Source organism: Felis catus, chromosome A2 (genome assembly GCF_018350175.1).
Source record: "Felis catus isolate Fca126 chromosome A2, F.catus_Fca126_mat1.0, whole genome shotgun sequence".
NCBI lineage: Eukaryota > Metazoa > Chordata > Mammalia > Carnivora > Felidae > Felis > Felis catus.
This window is the reverse complement of record NC_058369.1, coordinates 1,887,184-1,902,413: the sequence shown is the minus strand read 5'-3', so window position 1 is coordinate 1,902,413 and position 15,230 is coordinate 1,887,184. Positions and strand designations below refer to the sequence as shown.

Here is a 15,230-nt window from a genome sequence, read left to right as displayed (position 1 = left end):
TGGGAATACAAGCTGGTGCAGCCACTGTGGAAAACAATATAGAAGTTTCTCAAAAACTTCAAAATAGAACTACCTTATGATCCAGCACTCGCATTACTGGGTATTTACCTGAAGAATGTAAGCACACTAATTCAAAGGGATACGTGCAGCCCGATGTTTACAGAAGCATTATTTACAATAACCAAGATATGGAAGCAGCCCAAGTGTCCACTGATAGATCAATGGATAAAGATGTGAAGATACACACACAATGGATCATTCAGCCATAAAAAAGAAGGAATCTTGCCATTTGCAACAAGGATGGAGCTGGAGTATTATGCTAAGTGAAATCAGTCAGAGAAAGACAAATACCATATGGTTTCACCCATATGTGGAATTTAAGAAACAAAACCAGCAGAAGTGGAAAAAAAAGAGACAAATCAAGAAATAGACTCTCAATTATGGAGAACTGCTGGTTCCCAGAAGGGACGGAGTAGGGGGATGAGTTGAATAGGTGATGGGGATAATGTACTTGTGATGAGCACCGTGTGCTGTATGAAATGTTGAATCACTATATTGTAGACCTGAAACTAACATAGCACTATGTTAACTGGAATTAAAATTAATTTTTTTTTTTTAAAAAAACAACCCTTCTTCTCAATGACTGCTCCACCAATTTTAGTTAGCTAAATTCAGTTATTTCTGCCTTCTACAATCACCAAACACAAGCCAAAATCTGAAAATATATCCTTTCAAACACCCTCTGGCTGATACATCCCACTGTCCATGTGTTCACTCAAATTGCTTGAATTCAATGCACCCAATTTTCATTGACTACCAGTGTGTTCCCAGTGGTTTGAGTTAGAAAGCTTTGACAAAACAATTACTTAAGGTTTTATTAGCAATGAGTAAGAAATCAGTTTAATAGGAAATTCTTATGCAACAATAAAAAAAGTTACACGACAAAAATGTCTTAAGTTGTATGCACCTGGAAATACTTAGAATGTATAATGCTTACCAGAATTACAGTTGATCTGGAATGCATAATTGCCATGGGATATTTTAATGTGTTCTCTCAGTAAATGAAAGAGTATAGCATTTGGTAGAGTTACGGGTTGAATTGTCCACCAAAGTCCTATCCCCAGCACCTCAGAATGTGATCTTATTTAGAAACAGAGTTACCACCAATATAATTAGAGGAGGTGATACTGGAATAGGATGAGCCCTAACTTGATATGTGTGGTCCTTATAAAAAGAACCCCAGATGAAGAGATAAACACGCATGTGGGCAGAATGCAGAGTAAAGATCAGTTATATCGCCACAAGCCAGTGAACTACCAAAAGCTAGGAGAGGGCTGGAGCAGACCCTTCCTTAGCCCCTTCAGAGGAAGCATGGTCTGGCCAATACTTTGAACTTAGACTTCTACCTTCAGAACCATCAGACCAAAAGTTCTGTTGTCCTAAGCCACCCGACGGTGGTACTTTGTTACAGCAGCCCCAGAAAAGTAATGCAGTAAGTGCACAGATGATATAAAAACACTGTAAGTTGTGTATTTCTAGGAAATATCTACAAAAGATTTCCCTTGATAAAATACATACTGTTTTTAATGACACATAATCAAACATAACAGTAAAACCCTTAGCAAGAAACAGCATTTGGCTCTCCCAAAATCTAGTATACGAAGGTGTTTTTTTCTCACGTTGAAGGACTGACTCAGCACACTATAAGATGTAATAGGTTAACTAAGTCCCATGTGTTATTTTGCTTTGTAGCAACACTGTAGCTTTTATGGCAGAATCAGGATCACGGAGTCACTAGAAGTATTGAAAATAAGGCGATCACTATACAAATTAGACCTTATACACATATGTGAAGATCTAGAGAAGAGTGAAATCATAGTATCAGAAAAGATCACTAACCATGAGTCTGAAACAGTGGTCTAGAGGACACATCAGAGTTTGTAAGAATATCCAAACTGTGAGTGCAAGACCACACAAATGGATCCTTTATACGCAGCTCAAAAAGATATTCATGGAAGCCTGCGACTCTGAGAAAAATGGGAATCAAGCACATGGCATTTCTTTTGCATGATACTCTTGATTGGCAGGGCCAAAATCAGGGGAAAAAAGCTCCTTTGCATCTATCACACTTTAATATGGCTCCAAACAGAAATGGCTTCTTCACTTCCACCTTCCAAATCTCGTGCCAAGTTAGGCTATTGGTAAATCTGAACGTAAAGGGAAGGGTTTCTGGGAAATGTAGTTCCCAACACTGCCCACGTTGACATAATACAATCTGGAAGAACCACCTCAAACTCTGTATCTTATATCTCATGGTTGCAAAGTATCTCTCAAGTAAAAGCCTACTGTCCAATTTCCAATCACACTCAAGGGCAAGGAGCAAAGGGAAAAAGTTGAAAGTGACAATTCACATGACACTATGCTTTGAAGAACTCTGCATAATTATCAATTTCTGCAAACTATTTGTAAAGCAAATGCAATAAGGCTCCTCTGGCCAAATTAAATAAATAGATTCTCAGTATGGCAGAAAATACGTAACAGGTGATACCCAGGATCTGCCACACCAAGCTAGTAAGAAAATCCCAAGAAATACCAAAGTGTCATTGTTCCAAAAACCCCTTAAAGAATTTAAAGAACTAAAAAACTAAAACTACTTACATATTAAAAACACACTTCAAATCACCAGGAGTCCAGCAAACTGTAAAGATAGGTTTATTTACTGAAATGTAGGGGAAAACATAGTATTTGCAAACTTTCGTATGAAAGCTAAGAGTACTCGGAGAGCTATTCTGCACCCAAGTTTTTATCTGTAAAAGAACTGGAAATGCACACCCCATGGGTCCACTTTGATGGGGTTCTCACAAAGGCAGTACCATATTTACAACTTTTATCAGATTTCTCTCCTGGTGTGGATTTTCTGAAGCATGGGGCATGAATTCATCTGCAGAATTTCCCGCAGTGCATAAGTAGTGTCTCTCGGTAGTGTGTATCCTTACATGTCTTCTTAAGGATGAGGAACAACTAAAGGCCTTCCCACACTCCTTACATTCATAGGGTTTCTCTCCAGTGTGCACTCTCATATGTATCGGCAAGGATGACGGCCATTTGAAGACCTTCCCGCATTCCTTACATTCATAGGGTTTCTCCGCGGTATGTGTTCTCACGTGCTGCTGCAGGAGTTCAGGCCAACTGAAAGCTTTCCCGCACTGCTTGCATTCATAGAGTTTCTCTGCGGTGTGCCTTCTCATGTGTTTCTGTAAGGATATGTGGCAATAGAACGCTTTCCCGCATAGCTTGCATTGATAGGACTTGTCTCCTGGATGCATCCACACATGTTCTCGAAAGCAAGCAGACAAATTGAAGGCTTTCCCACACTGTTTGCACTCGTAGGGTTTCTCTCTGGTGTGTGTCCTCAGATGTCTTCGTAAGGAGATGGGCCAGTTGAAAGTTTTGCCACACTGACTGCATTCATAAGGTTTCTCCCCAGTGTGCACTCTCATATGCCCTCGAAAGGACGAGGGATGGCTGAAGGCTTTCCCACACTGGCTGCACTCATAGGGCTTCTGTCCACCATGAGTCCTTTCGTGTCTTCGAAAGGACTGGGGATAAATGAAGGTTTTCCCACACTGTTTGCATTCGTAGGGTTTCTCTCCAGTGTGAATCCTTTCGTGTCTCCGGAAGGACTGCAGGTAAATAAAGGTTTTCCCACACTGTTTACATTCATAGGGCTTCTCTCCAGTGTGTGAGATCATGTGCCTCCGAAAAGCTGAGGAGTAGCTGAAGGCTTCTCCACATTCCTTACATTTATGTGGTGTCTCCCCAGTGTGTGAGATCATATGCCTCCGAAAAGTTGAGGAGTAGCTGAAGGCTTCCCCACATTCCTTACATTTATAGGGCTTCTCTCCAGTGTGCGTTATCATGTGTCTCCGGAAAGTTGAGGAATAACTGAAGGCTTTCCCACATTCCTTGCACTTATATGGCTTCTCTCCAGTGTGAGTTCTCACATGACTAGTAAGACTTGAGAAATCAATGAAGGCTTTCCCACATTGCTGACACTCATAGGTTTTCTCAGCAGTGTGAATCCTTATGTGCCGGTTGAGGGAAGAGGTACGAGGAAAGGTTTTTCCACATAATTTACACGCGTAGGTTCTCTCTCTGTTGTGGGTTCTCACATGCATTCTTAGGTGTGCACGACAGCTATAGGCCCGCCCACACTCCTGACACTGATACGCTTTGTGTCCAGCGTGCATGGTGATGTGACTCTCGAGGGAGTGACGCCCGAAGACTTTCTCATACTTACTGCATTCATCCTCTTTAACTCCGCAAAGAGTTTTCTCATACAGATTAAGATTTGGAATCTGACTGGAGCCTTCCCTGCACTGACCATTACTTTCAGAGAGTCTCTCCACCACAGGATTTCTGTTAAGAAGAAGAAGCATGTTATCAACAGTTTGACTAATGATTTAATATTTACTAATAAGTATCAGCATTACATTCTTAGGGGCGCGTGGATGGCTCAGTTGGTTAGGCGTCCAACTTTGGCTCAGGTCATGATCTCACTGTTTGTGAGTTCAAGCCCCGTGTCGGGCTCTGTGCTGACAGCTCAGAGCCTGGAGCCTGCTTTGGATTCTGTGTCTCCCTCTCTCTCTCTGCTCCTCCCCTGCTCATGCTCTGTCTCTCTCTGTCTCTCAAAAATAAATAAACGTTTAAAAAAAAAGATTACATTTTCATCAATTTCAGTGAATGTGTAGGCTATCTGATAAAACAGAGTAAACAATATCATGAGGAGACTGAACCATAGGCATGATGAAAACAGTTTCTTTTTTTCTTTTTTTGTTTACTTATTTCTGAGAGAGAGAGACACACACAGAACGTGAGGGAGGGAGGGGCAGAGAGGGAGACACAGAATCTGAAGCAGGCTCCAGGCTCTGAGATGTCAGCACACAGCCCGATGAGGGGCTTGAACCCACGAACCATGAGATCATGACCTGAGCCAAAGGCGGGTGCTCAACGGACTGAGCCCCCCAGGCTCCCTGAAAACAATTTCTTAAACATGGGCTTTTCCTCCTAATTGTTTCCAACTGAATTATGTTTCTAACACTCAACATCAACATCATATTTAAGGAAATTTTTTTTGTAAAAATTCTCACTGAGTAAACAAATTCAATCTAGGCTCCTGTGGGTGACTTGTTTTCTTTGCTTTTTAAATTTCATGACATACTAGGATTCTCTCCTGGAATACTGCTTTCTCTTGTGAGTGCAGCTCACCTCAGATGTCTCTCCTGGTTTGTGGGCTGATCTTCCGTGCTGAGTTCTTCCCAAATTTTCCCTAAAACAGAGGCCCAGGATTCATTTCTGGTGAACTTTGCCAATTTGTTTCCCTTGGATATTTTATTCCCATAAGCATCCTGCTGAGAAACAGACCCATTGGCCTTCAATTGAGTCTCATCATCTGAAAGCAAAAACGGAACAAAAGTTTTAAAGGAAGAAGGTACCTGTTAGTTGAAATGACACTGAGGACTTTAGCTGTATCGGGACTTCACTGATACAAGTACGAGGGCTCAAAACGGTAAGCAATTGAACGAAGGCAGTTGAATTCTCATACGATTACATAAACTTCATTGGGCTCCTTAATGACCCATGAAATCGGTATTTTCTGATGACACAAAGGGAGCTTGCTTTATAGAAAGAAAAAAAAATCAGTTTAATACAAAGATTCTCATTCTCATGCAGACATTATAAGATTCTAGCTCTCTGATGGTTGTGACCCTGGCTTACTAATTAATAAGCATTCCCTTTCCACATTTAAAATCTTGAAACAGGCTTGATGTGTAAGAAATGCTTGTTCTCCAAACAACCACGTGAAGGAATGAGGTCATTCTTACCCACTGCGGCCAGGTTTTTCAAGTTTTCCAGCATCACATCTCTGTAGAGCTTTCTCTGAGCAGAATCCAGCAAAGCCCACTCCTCCAGGGTAAAGTCCACAGCCACATCCTCAAAGACCACTGAGTCCTAAAACACCCAACATATGTGCAGAAGGAAAGTTGAGACTCTAGAGCAAGTCAATTCAATTCACGGGACATTCAGACAAGACCCTGTGGTCACCCAACATCCACTCTATGACTCAATCATCAGACCTCTCACTCTGTCCACACTTACATCCTCCTCACAAGTTTAACAGTACCACTCACCCTACTGAACTTATCTTTACACTCTTACTGCAACCACATCAAATCTCATTCTCCTTTAACCAAAGCGTTCGGACCACAATGGAGAATTCACAGAACAGCTCTCCAAATGAATCAAATATTTGCATTTTAAGACCCATCGGTCCTTTGTGATACAAACTACTTTCGCTCCTTCCCTGTTGCGGACCATGTCAAGCCCCAGGTCAAACGTGGGTGAGGTTTTATGAAATAAGAACACACTCAAGGACTGGGGACTTTTCCTTCCTGAGAGACTTGGTGGAATCCAACTTGCAGCAGGGGCCAACTGACCACAACATCTTAACTCCAGGCCCTAAGTAGACAGGTCCTACTGGCTAAATGACAAAATTCTCTTGAGGAAGTACTGTTTATGTATTTGTGTCATACAGGAATAGGATAGAAAGTTGTTGAGAAGTCAGAGCTCAGGGAAGAGGAAACAGGCATGAGAACTCAGACCTGCATCCATTCACTCCCCACACTCCCGAGTCTCAGTGCGACTGCCCGCCGGACCCCCACCAGACAAATGTTATCTGGTGACAAGCAGCTCTTTCCACCAGAAACATGGAAAAGTACTGAGGATAAGGTTGAGTCCCATCCCACCAGGGGGTTAACTGAAGTCAAAAACACCCATCAGTGAATTTGCCCTTGATGATGAAAACAGATCGGGTTAGGCAGTGCCTTCCTACAAAGGAAACCCTCCCACATATCAAGTTACAGGTAAAAGCTCCCCCCTCCATACATCATCCCAGAGGCCATGCTCTCAATTTCTCTCCTCCCCCTGTCCCTCCCCTGCTGGGCACGTGAGCATGTCAGGCCAACCCCTGAGAGCACAGGACCCACTGAGCTGCACGCCTCCCTTGAACCCTGGTTTTTTAAAAAGTTCATCGGCCCACTGACATCTATGAGCAGGAGAAAATACTCTCAGTTGGCAGTTCTGCTGCCAGAATTTACCTGTTCAACAGGGTAGCAGCGGAATGGGAAAATCCCCGTGACGGGCACAGGGAGCAACTGGTCCCTGAGTCAGCTGCACTGTTCTTAGTTATCTGTAGTGCTTCTTCCAGTGAATCTCCACTCCTAGTGTGCAGGAAATGTGCCATCAGGGGCCTTAACTTTATTCGTAGACACAACTCCTGGCAAGGCTGGTGTCTGGGAACCTGGGTTTCAGGTTTCACACCAGCCTGACTGATCTCACCCACGGTGTCTAAACCGCTGTGCACGTGACACATTAATACGCAACACCTGCCTTCCTTCTGGGAGTCTGGAGTCAAAATGCCGGGCGCTGGGTCTCTACCAAGACTCCCTGCGTGACAGTACCTCCCGCGTCGTCAAGACTCACTGCTGGGCGCACTCCGTGTGACTCCACCGGGAAAGAACACTTTTCCCCATGTGCCTGTTCCCTGTGCTAGCTCTGCTGTGTCTCCATTTGTTGTAACAGATCACAGTCATGAGTAAAACTATATGCTAAGTCACGAGGGTCCTACTCGCAGGACACAAGGATGGTCTTGGGGGACACCAGACACAGTTGGCATCAGAAGTGGAATCTGCTAGAACACCCCTGGCTCACTGAAACATAGCAGAAGCCATGTGTATGGAGAGAAGGTGTGGAGAGACAGCTGAGCTGCAGCCTGTCATGAATCAAGAGTTGACAGAGGTAAAGGTGACAGAGGTCCATCCCCAGGGGGGCTGGCGCGCTGGGTATACTGCCGCTTTGGACCATGCTATCTGAGCGAGAAGACTTCAACAAAACACAGCTTTGGTGAGGTCTCGGATTTTTGTTCTCTCTTCCAGGCAGGAGGAGAAAGGGCCCCCAGGTTCCCAAGGGTAAACTATGGATGGGCAAAATATATGAAAAGTTTGCATTGCGCTGGGAGAAAAAAATTAGTTAAATCAGTTTCCAGGACTGGAGCAGAACTTCAGATAAACCAAGGGAACAGGGGCAGGGACCCTCTCCCCATCCTTCTGCCTGGTTGCTGCTGGGCTGCCGCAGCCTCCCGGCCCACCCCTCACATGGCAGCCGGGATCGTCCCTGGCAGCTGTAGTGTTACCCAGTAAATGCCGGACTCACTACGAGGGCCTCGTCGTGGGTTACGCTGTCTCCCAAAAAGGTACGCTGAAATCCTAACCCTTGGTATCTATGAATGTGACCTTCCCTGGAAATAAGATCTTTGCAAATGTAACCCAGTTAAGACAAGGTCGGTAGGATGGGCCCGAATCCAATCTGGCTGGTGGCATCCTGAAGGGGGAATGCCAATGCAAAGTCAAGGACACGCAGGGACGGCAGCCACGTGAAGATGGGGTGCAGAGATTGGAATTATGCTGTCACCAACAAAAGAACACCCGGGGCTCCCCGAGGCCGTAAGACACCAGGATGACACAGAAGCACAACCCTCCACCATCTTGATCTTGGGCTTCCAGCCTCCAGAATCTGAGAGAGTAAGTTCTGGAGCCACCCAGTTTATGGTCACTTGTTACGGCAACACTACAGAACTCAAACGGCTTCAAATAAGTTTGTGATGAGGAAAAAGGGAAAAGGTTGTTTTGTGGGTTTTTTTACTTAAATTGGTTTTGTTTTGTGGCTACTGCATCTGCAAGTAAGATAAAAATGGACGCACATGCCTGTAATGTAATAAATGCTAAAGGAATCATCCCAATCAGTGCAGGGAAACAGTGTGGACAGGACACGACCCCCTTGCTTGTTGCCACTGGTGCATGGGGTGGAATTTAAACTCCTAAGTGGTAGAACAAGTTTAGGTTTTTTACTGAGTTTTTACCTACCGGAGGTTCACAACCAGAGGGAAACAATGAAGCAGGCAATCTCTAAATGGAGAGATCCTTTGGGAATTTTAAGTACAAGTTTTCAGCTTGCCGAAGAGCTCTTACAAAAACCTACTTCTTTTTCTTTCTTTCTTTTTTTTTTAAGTTTATTATTTTTGAGAGGGGGAGAGACAGGGCGTGAGCAAGGGAGGGGCAGAGAGGGAGATACAGAATCCAAAGCAGCTCCAGGCTCTGAGCTGTCAGCACAGACCCCAACGCGGGGCTCGAACCCACAAACTGCAAGATCATGACCTGAAGTCAAATGCTCAACTGACTGAACCACCACCGAGGCGCCCCACCAAAACCCATTTCTGATGGCCGCTAGACGCAGACGACGGTCCGGCAGTGTGTCACGTGGACTCCGATGAGAGCAGGGACCGCACGTGCAGCTTGGAACACACAGTTCTGACCCTGCAGCGTCTCAGCTCTGCTGCTGCTAAAAGAGGCCCCTGGTGATTTGGGGAATTGCGAACCGCCTGAACTTGACTGCAAGCTAACGGCCCGCAGTATCCGCGATGGCTGTTTCAGCCTCACTGCACGCTGGGCTGCTCTGAAAGCAGGTGCAAGCTCCAGGAACAGGACTCTGACCGGGAACCCAGCAAACTTAGGACACTTGTCTGAGGTCCTAACCCACGAAAACCTCCAGGTGGTCCATCTGGGTCACTCGCGGTTGCCGGTGATGAAGGCCTTGTTCTCCAATGAGACAATCTGAAATCAAGCTGTTCATTTCCATTACTTTCCGCACAGACCACCCCCAGATGCCGTCCCCACCGGTGAGGTGGACGAACTAGTGTTGTGGGTCACAAAAGTGTCTGAAGGTGACCACCGCAGGCATCCCTGCTAACAAGGACCAGAATGCGTTATTTCAAATAGGCTGCACTGAGGGCGCCCGGGTGGCTCAGTTGGCTAAGCGTCCAACTTCGGCTCAGGTCATGATCTCGTGATTCGTCAGTTCGAGCACCATGTTGGGCTTTGTGCTGACCGCGTGGGGACTGCTTGGGATTCTGTCTCCCCCTGCCCCTTCCCCATTCACCTCCCCCCCCACCCCCCTCCCGGCCCCTTCTCTCTCGGCCTCTCAAAATAAATAAAGTTTAAAAAATAGGCTGGGGCGCCCGGGTGGCTCAGTCGGTTAAGCGTCCGACTCACGACCTGAGCCAAAGTCGGATGCAGTCATGATCTCGTGGTTCTTGAGTTCAAGCCCCACACTGGGCTCTGTGCTGACAGCTCAGAGCCTGGAGCCTGCTTCATATTCTAGCTCCCTCCCTCTTTGCCCCTCCCCCACTCACACCCTGTTTCCCTCTCTCTCAAAAATAAATAAAAATATTTTCTAAAACAATAATAAATAGGCTGCACTGAAAACTCCAGGGCAAGCCCCCCCACCCCAGAGTCCACAGTGGGGACCCGCTGACCTGGCTGCCTAATGCATATCCCATCAGGGCGCTATCTTATCCCTGAAAGACACTCGAGTCAGCCAGAGTTGTGCCATGCCAGAACGGACACCTGAGGCCAGGTGAAAATGAAACAATACAGAAATTTTGAAGATGAAGCCTCCTAATGTTCTAAGACCTTTACCTTTATGATCAACGGGATTTGCTTGAACTGGACAAGTCAGGACCCATAAAGGGCATAACCAAAACCAAGACTGCAGACTGGTCTCACTCGGCTACACAGGGTGCCACTGATAATAATTTTGCTGTAAAGATGTCTTGTCCAAGGGCCAAAGGAACGGACTGTTCAAAAAAATTTGTTTTTGATGTCTTTATTCGAGACAGAGAGAGACAGAGCATGAGCAGGGGAGGGGCAGAGAGAGAGGGAGACACAGAATCCGAAGCAGGCTCCAGGCTCCGAGTTGTCGGCCCAGAGCCCAACTCGGGGCTGGAACCCACGAGCTGTAAGATCATGGCCTGAGCTGAAGTCGGACGCCCAACCAACTGAGCCACCCAGGAGCCCCGGAACGGACTGTTCAGAAGTGTTAACTTAATAGGCCTGAGTCCTGCTCCCAAGGTTGGCCCTTGGCTGGTTCACAGGAACTTGTATTTGGGAAGGCTTCCCACCACCCTGTTAGGAGAGGCTCCCTATGTCTTGTTATGCTAGTCATGTCTTGTGCTGAAGACCAGCTTTCCTTCTGGGAGTCTAGAATGTTGGTGCGTGCTAGGCATAGGGTGTCTCCATGACCCGGTACCAGAGTCTCTCGTTAGCTTCCCTGGTAGACACCATTTACATGTGCCCTCACTCCAGGCTGCTGGAGGGACTGAGCATATCCTGCATGATGTCCCCGGAGGGGACACCTGGAACCCTGTGGCTGGTGTCCTCGGGACTTGGCCCCAGGCACATCTCCCCTCTGCTGACCTGGTGCTGTATTCTCTCGCGCTGTAATAAATCAGGGCCGTGAGCGCAACTACGTGCCGAGTCCTGGGAGTCCTCCTAATGGACCTCTGAACTTAAGGGTGGTCTTGGGGACTGCTACGGACTGAAATGTTTTTGTGCCCTCCAAAATTCAGGTTCAATCCTAACTTTAGTGTGAGGGTACTGAGAGGTGGGGCCCTGGGGAGGGGATTAGGCCATGAGGCTTCAGTCCTCATAGGTGGGGTGAGTGCCCTTATAAGAGGCCCGAGAGAGCTCCCTCGTCCCTCCCGCCATGTGAGCACACAGTGAGGAGACCACTGTCTGTGAGCCAGGAAGAAGGTCCTCACCAGACACGAATTCTGCCAGAAATCTGCCAAATCTGACATCAAGACACCTTGACCTTGGACTTCTCGGTCTCCAGAACTGTGAGAGACAAATGTGTATTGTTTATTTATTTTTTTTTTATTTTATTTTTTTTTTAAATTTTTTTTTTCAACGTTTATTTATTTTTTGGGACAGAGAGAGACAGAGCATGAACGGGGGAGGGGCAGAGAGAGAGGGAGACACAGAATCGGAAACAGCTCCAGGCTCTGAGCCATCAGCCCAGAGCCCGACGCGGGGCTCGAACTCACGGACCGCGAGATCGTGACCTGGCTGAAGTCAGATGCTTAACCGACTGCGCCACCCAGGCGCCCCCAAATGTGTATTGTTTATAAGCGCCTGGTCTGTGGCATTTTTTTAATGTTTATTTATTTTTTAGAAAGAAAGACACCATGAGTGGGGGAGGGGCAGAGAGAGAGGGAGACACAGAATCGGAAGCAGGCTCCAGGCCCTAAGCTCTCAGCACGGAGCCCAATGCGGGGCTCGGACTCACAAACCGTGAGATCATGACCCGAGCCAAAGTCGGACACTCAACCGACTAAGCCACCCAGGCGCCTCAATTTTATTTTATTTTTAAAATGTTTATTTTTGAGAGACAGAACGCAAGCTGGGGAGGGGCAGAGAGAGACCCGGGGGGGGGGGGGGGGACACAGAATCCGAAGCAGGCTCCAGGCTCTGAGCTGTCAGCACAGAGCCCGATGCGGGGCTCGGACTCACAAACCGTGAGATCATGACCCGAGCCGAAGTTGGACGTTCAACTGACTGAGCCACCCAGGCGCGCCCCTGGTCTATGGCATTTTTGTTACAGCGGCCCCAGCAGATGGAGACAGGGACTCCCAGCACACCTGGCTCAAATCCACCACCTTTATGAAATTAATTTTTTAAGCGCCATGCAGAACCCAGTATATGCAAAAGATTCTGCCAAAAGCCTCGTATGCATCAGCTCGGATATTCTTAAAAACCCCGCAAAGCAGGTATTATTAAAACTGGCTCACGGTAGAGGAAATGCAGGACGGTCGGTAACATCCCCGAAACTCCTCCAACGCCTGCACCCGTACACACACCGTGTGGTGGTTTCTCTGTTGTGACTGCTGTTTCCCAGTGTGGTGGGAAGAATGCACTGACTTCTGCCGGGCACTAAGGCGAGTAGGCAACAGGAACCTCTCCTATTGCCCTCATGCCCTCACGCTCCTGCTCGTGGCAGAGCCCCGTGTCCCTGCAGGACCGCTCTGTCTGAGGACCTCACCTCTGGCTCTTTCGCGGAGTGAACTGTATTCAGGTCGCGGTTACTTGGGTCCTAGAGCCTGCGGGCACCGGGGCTGCAGCACTGAACAAAACAAGAATTCTGAACCACGTGGCTTTTAAATTCTCTTGGGAGGAAAATGATAAATAAGAAAATCAAGTTGCCGTACTACGGGAAATGTGCCACACAAGCGGGTTCGGAAGAACGTATATATGTTGACGTGTGTGTTTGTGTGTCATTCATTGATCTCCGTGTGGCTATTGACATAGATACATATGAATGACTGGCTGCAGGGCAGAGGAGAGGAGAGCAGGAAAATTAATCATTTCAGATTATACTGCAGTTAGATACCTAAATCGCTAAAAAACATACACACATGTACATGTTACACACACACACGTAACGATATGCGTGTACGGAACTCTATGGGCAGAACCACAAATATACACATACAAGTCTTCATATACTTCTACGTATTTGTTACCCCTGGAGAGGGAGAGGGCCTGCCTGGGGTTCACTTCGAGTGGGGCTTCTCGTGTGAAGGCTTGTTCTACATTTACGGCTGAATTTCACTGCACGGAGGGTTTTTTTTTTTAAGGTATCTGTCAACTGAACAATGCGTCTGTCAATGCATTTTCCTGCATTGTCATCTGTCAATGATAAATGCATCTGTCAAATGCATTTTCCTGCATTAGTGCTATATTACACAACAGAGTAGGCTAAAACCAATTCGTGTGATTTACGTGTAATGCTCCCAAGAGACGTCAAAAGCCATTTTATAATATTCAGCAATCATACGTAAAAAATCTTACCACTGGGAAACGATGGTAACATGCCCAACCTGGTCAAGGAGAACCAATGAAAGAAGGTTCAAAACAGAACAAAGATCATATAAAACGGTATGAAGCTCACTGTTTCCTCCAAAACAATCGGGTACAAATCAGGTATGCCTGGCACCTCCCTCTTGATTTAATCAACATTATACTAGAGATCTGATCCGGTACCACCAGAAAATAAACACAGGTCAATACTAGAAAACAAACACTGGTCTTCATGCCTAAGCTTAAAAACTGTATATACGGGGGGCGCCTGGGTGGCTCGGTTAGTTAAGCGTCCGACTTCAGCTCAGGTCATGATCTCACGGGCCTTGAGTTCGAGCCCCGCGTCGGGCTCTGTGCTGGCAGCTCAGAGCCTGGAGCCTGTTTCCGATTCTGTGTCTCCCTCTCTCTCTGCCCCTCCCCTGTTCATGCTCTGTCTCTCTCTGTCTCAAAAATAAATAAACGTTAAAAAAAAAATTTTTTTTTAACTATATACGGGACACCGACGTAACAAAAATGACAGTCACAAAATAAGATTTTTAACAAGATTCCAGGATAAAAATTCAATATGAAACCAAATTTCATTAACAGCAAGTCAAAAATTCATTTAATGGCACAAAAACAGACACATAGACCAATGGAATAGTATAGAAACCCCAGAACTAGACCCACAAACGTATGGCCAACTCATCTTTGACAAAGCAGGAAAGAACATCCAATGGAAAAAAGACAGTCTCTTTAACAAATGGTGCTGGGAGAACTGGACAGCAACATGCAGAAGGTTGAAACTAGACCACTTTCTCACACCATTCACAAAAATAAACTCAAAATGGATAAAGGACCTGAATGTGAGACAGGAAACCATCAAAACCTTAGAGGAGAAAGCAGGAAAAGACCTCTCTGACCTCAGCCGTAGCAATCTCTTACTCGACACATCCCCAAAGGCAAGGGAATTAAAAGCAAAAGTGAATTACTGGGACCTTATGAAGATAAAAAGCTTCTGCACAGCAAAGGAAACAACCAACAAAACTAAAAGGCAACCAACGGAATGGGAAAAGATATTTGCAAATGACATATCAGACAAAGGGCTAGTATCCAAAATCTATAAAGAGCTCACCAAACTCCACACCCGAAAAACAAATAACCCAGTGAAGAAATGGGCAGAAAACATGAATAGACACTTCTCTAAAGAAGACATCCGGATGGCCAACAGGCACATGAAAAGATGTTCAGCGTCGCTCCTTATCAGGGAAATACAAATCAAAACCACACTCAGGTATCACCTCACGCCAGTCAGAGTGGCCAAAATGAACAAATCAGGAGACTATAGATGCTGGAGAGGATGTGGAGAAACGGGAACCCTCTTGCACTGTTGGTGGGAATGCAAACTGGTGCAGCCACTCTGGAAAGCAGTGTGGAGGT

At 46.2% G+C, this 15,230-nt stretch overlaps 1 protein-coding gene across 1 annotated transcript in view; it reads right to left on the bottom strand.

Moving 5' to 3' along the window:
- Positions 1-2,696: 2,696 nt before the first annotated feature.
- The window catches only part of ZNF555 (zinc finger protein 555), a 37,645-nt gene continuing 25,111 nt past the window's right edge, over positions 2,697-15,230 (bottom strand). The window contains exons 6-8 of the mRNA XM_045042091.1: positions 5,886-6,012; positions 5,269-5,452; positions 2,697-4,419 (exon numbers count right to left, since the gene is read on the bottom strand). Coding sequence (XP_044898026.1) covers positions 2,859-4,419; positions 5,269-5,452; positions 5,886-6,012 — 1,872 coding nt within the window. The 3' untranslated portion in view covers positions 2,697-2,858. The remainder of the gene's footprint in view (positions 4,420-5,268; positions 5,453-5,885; positions 6,013-15,230) is intronic.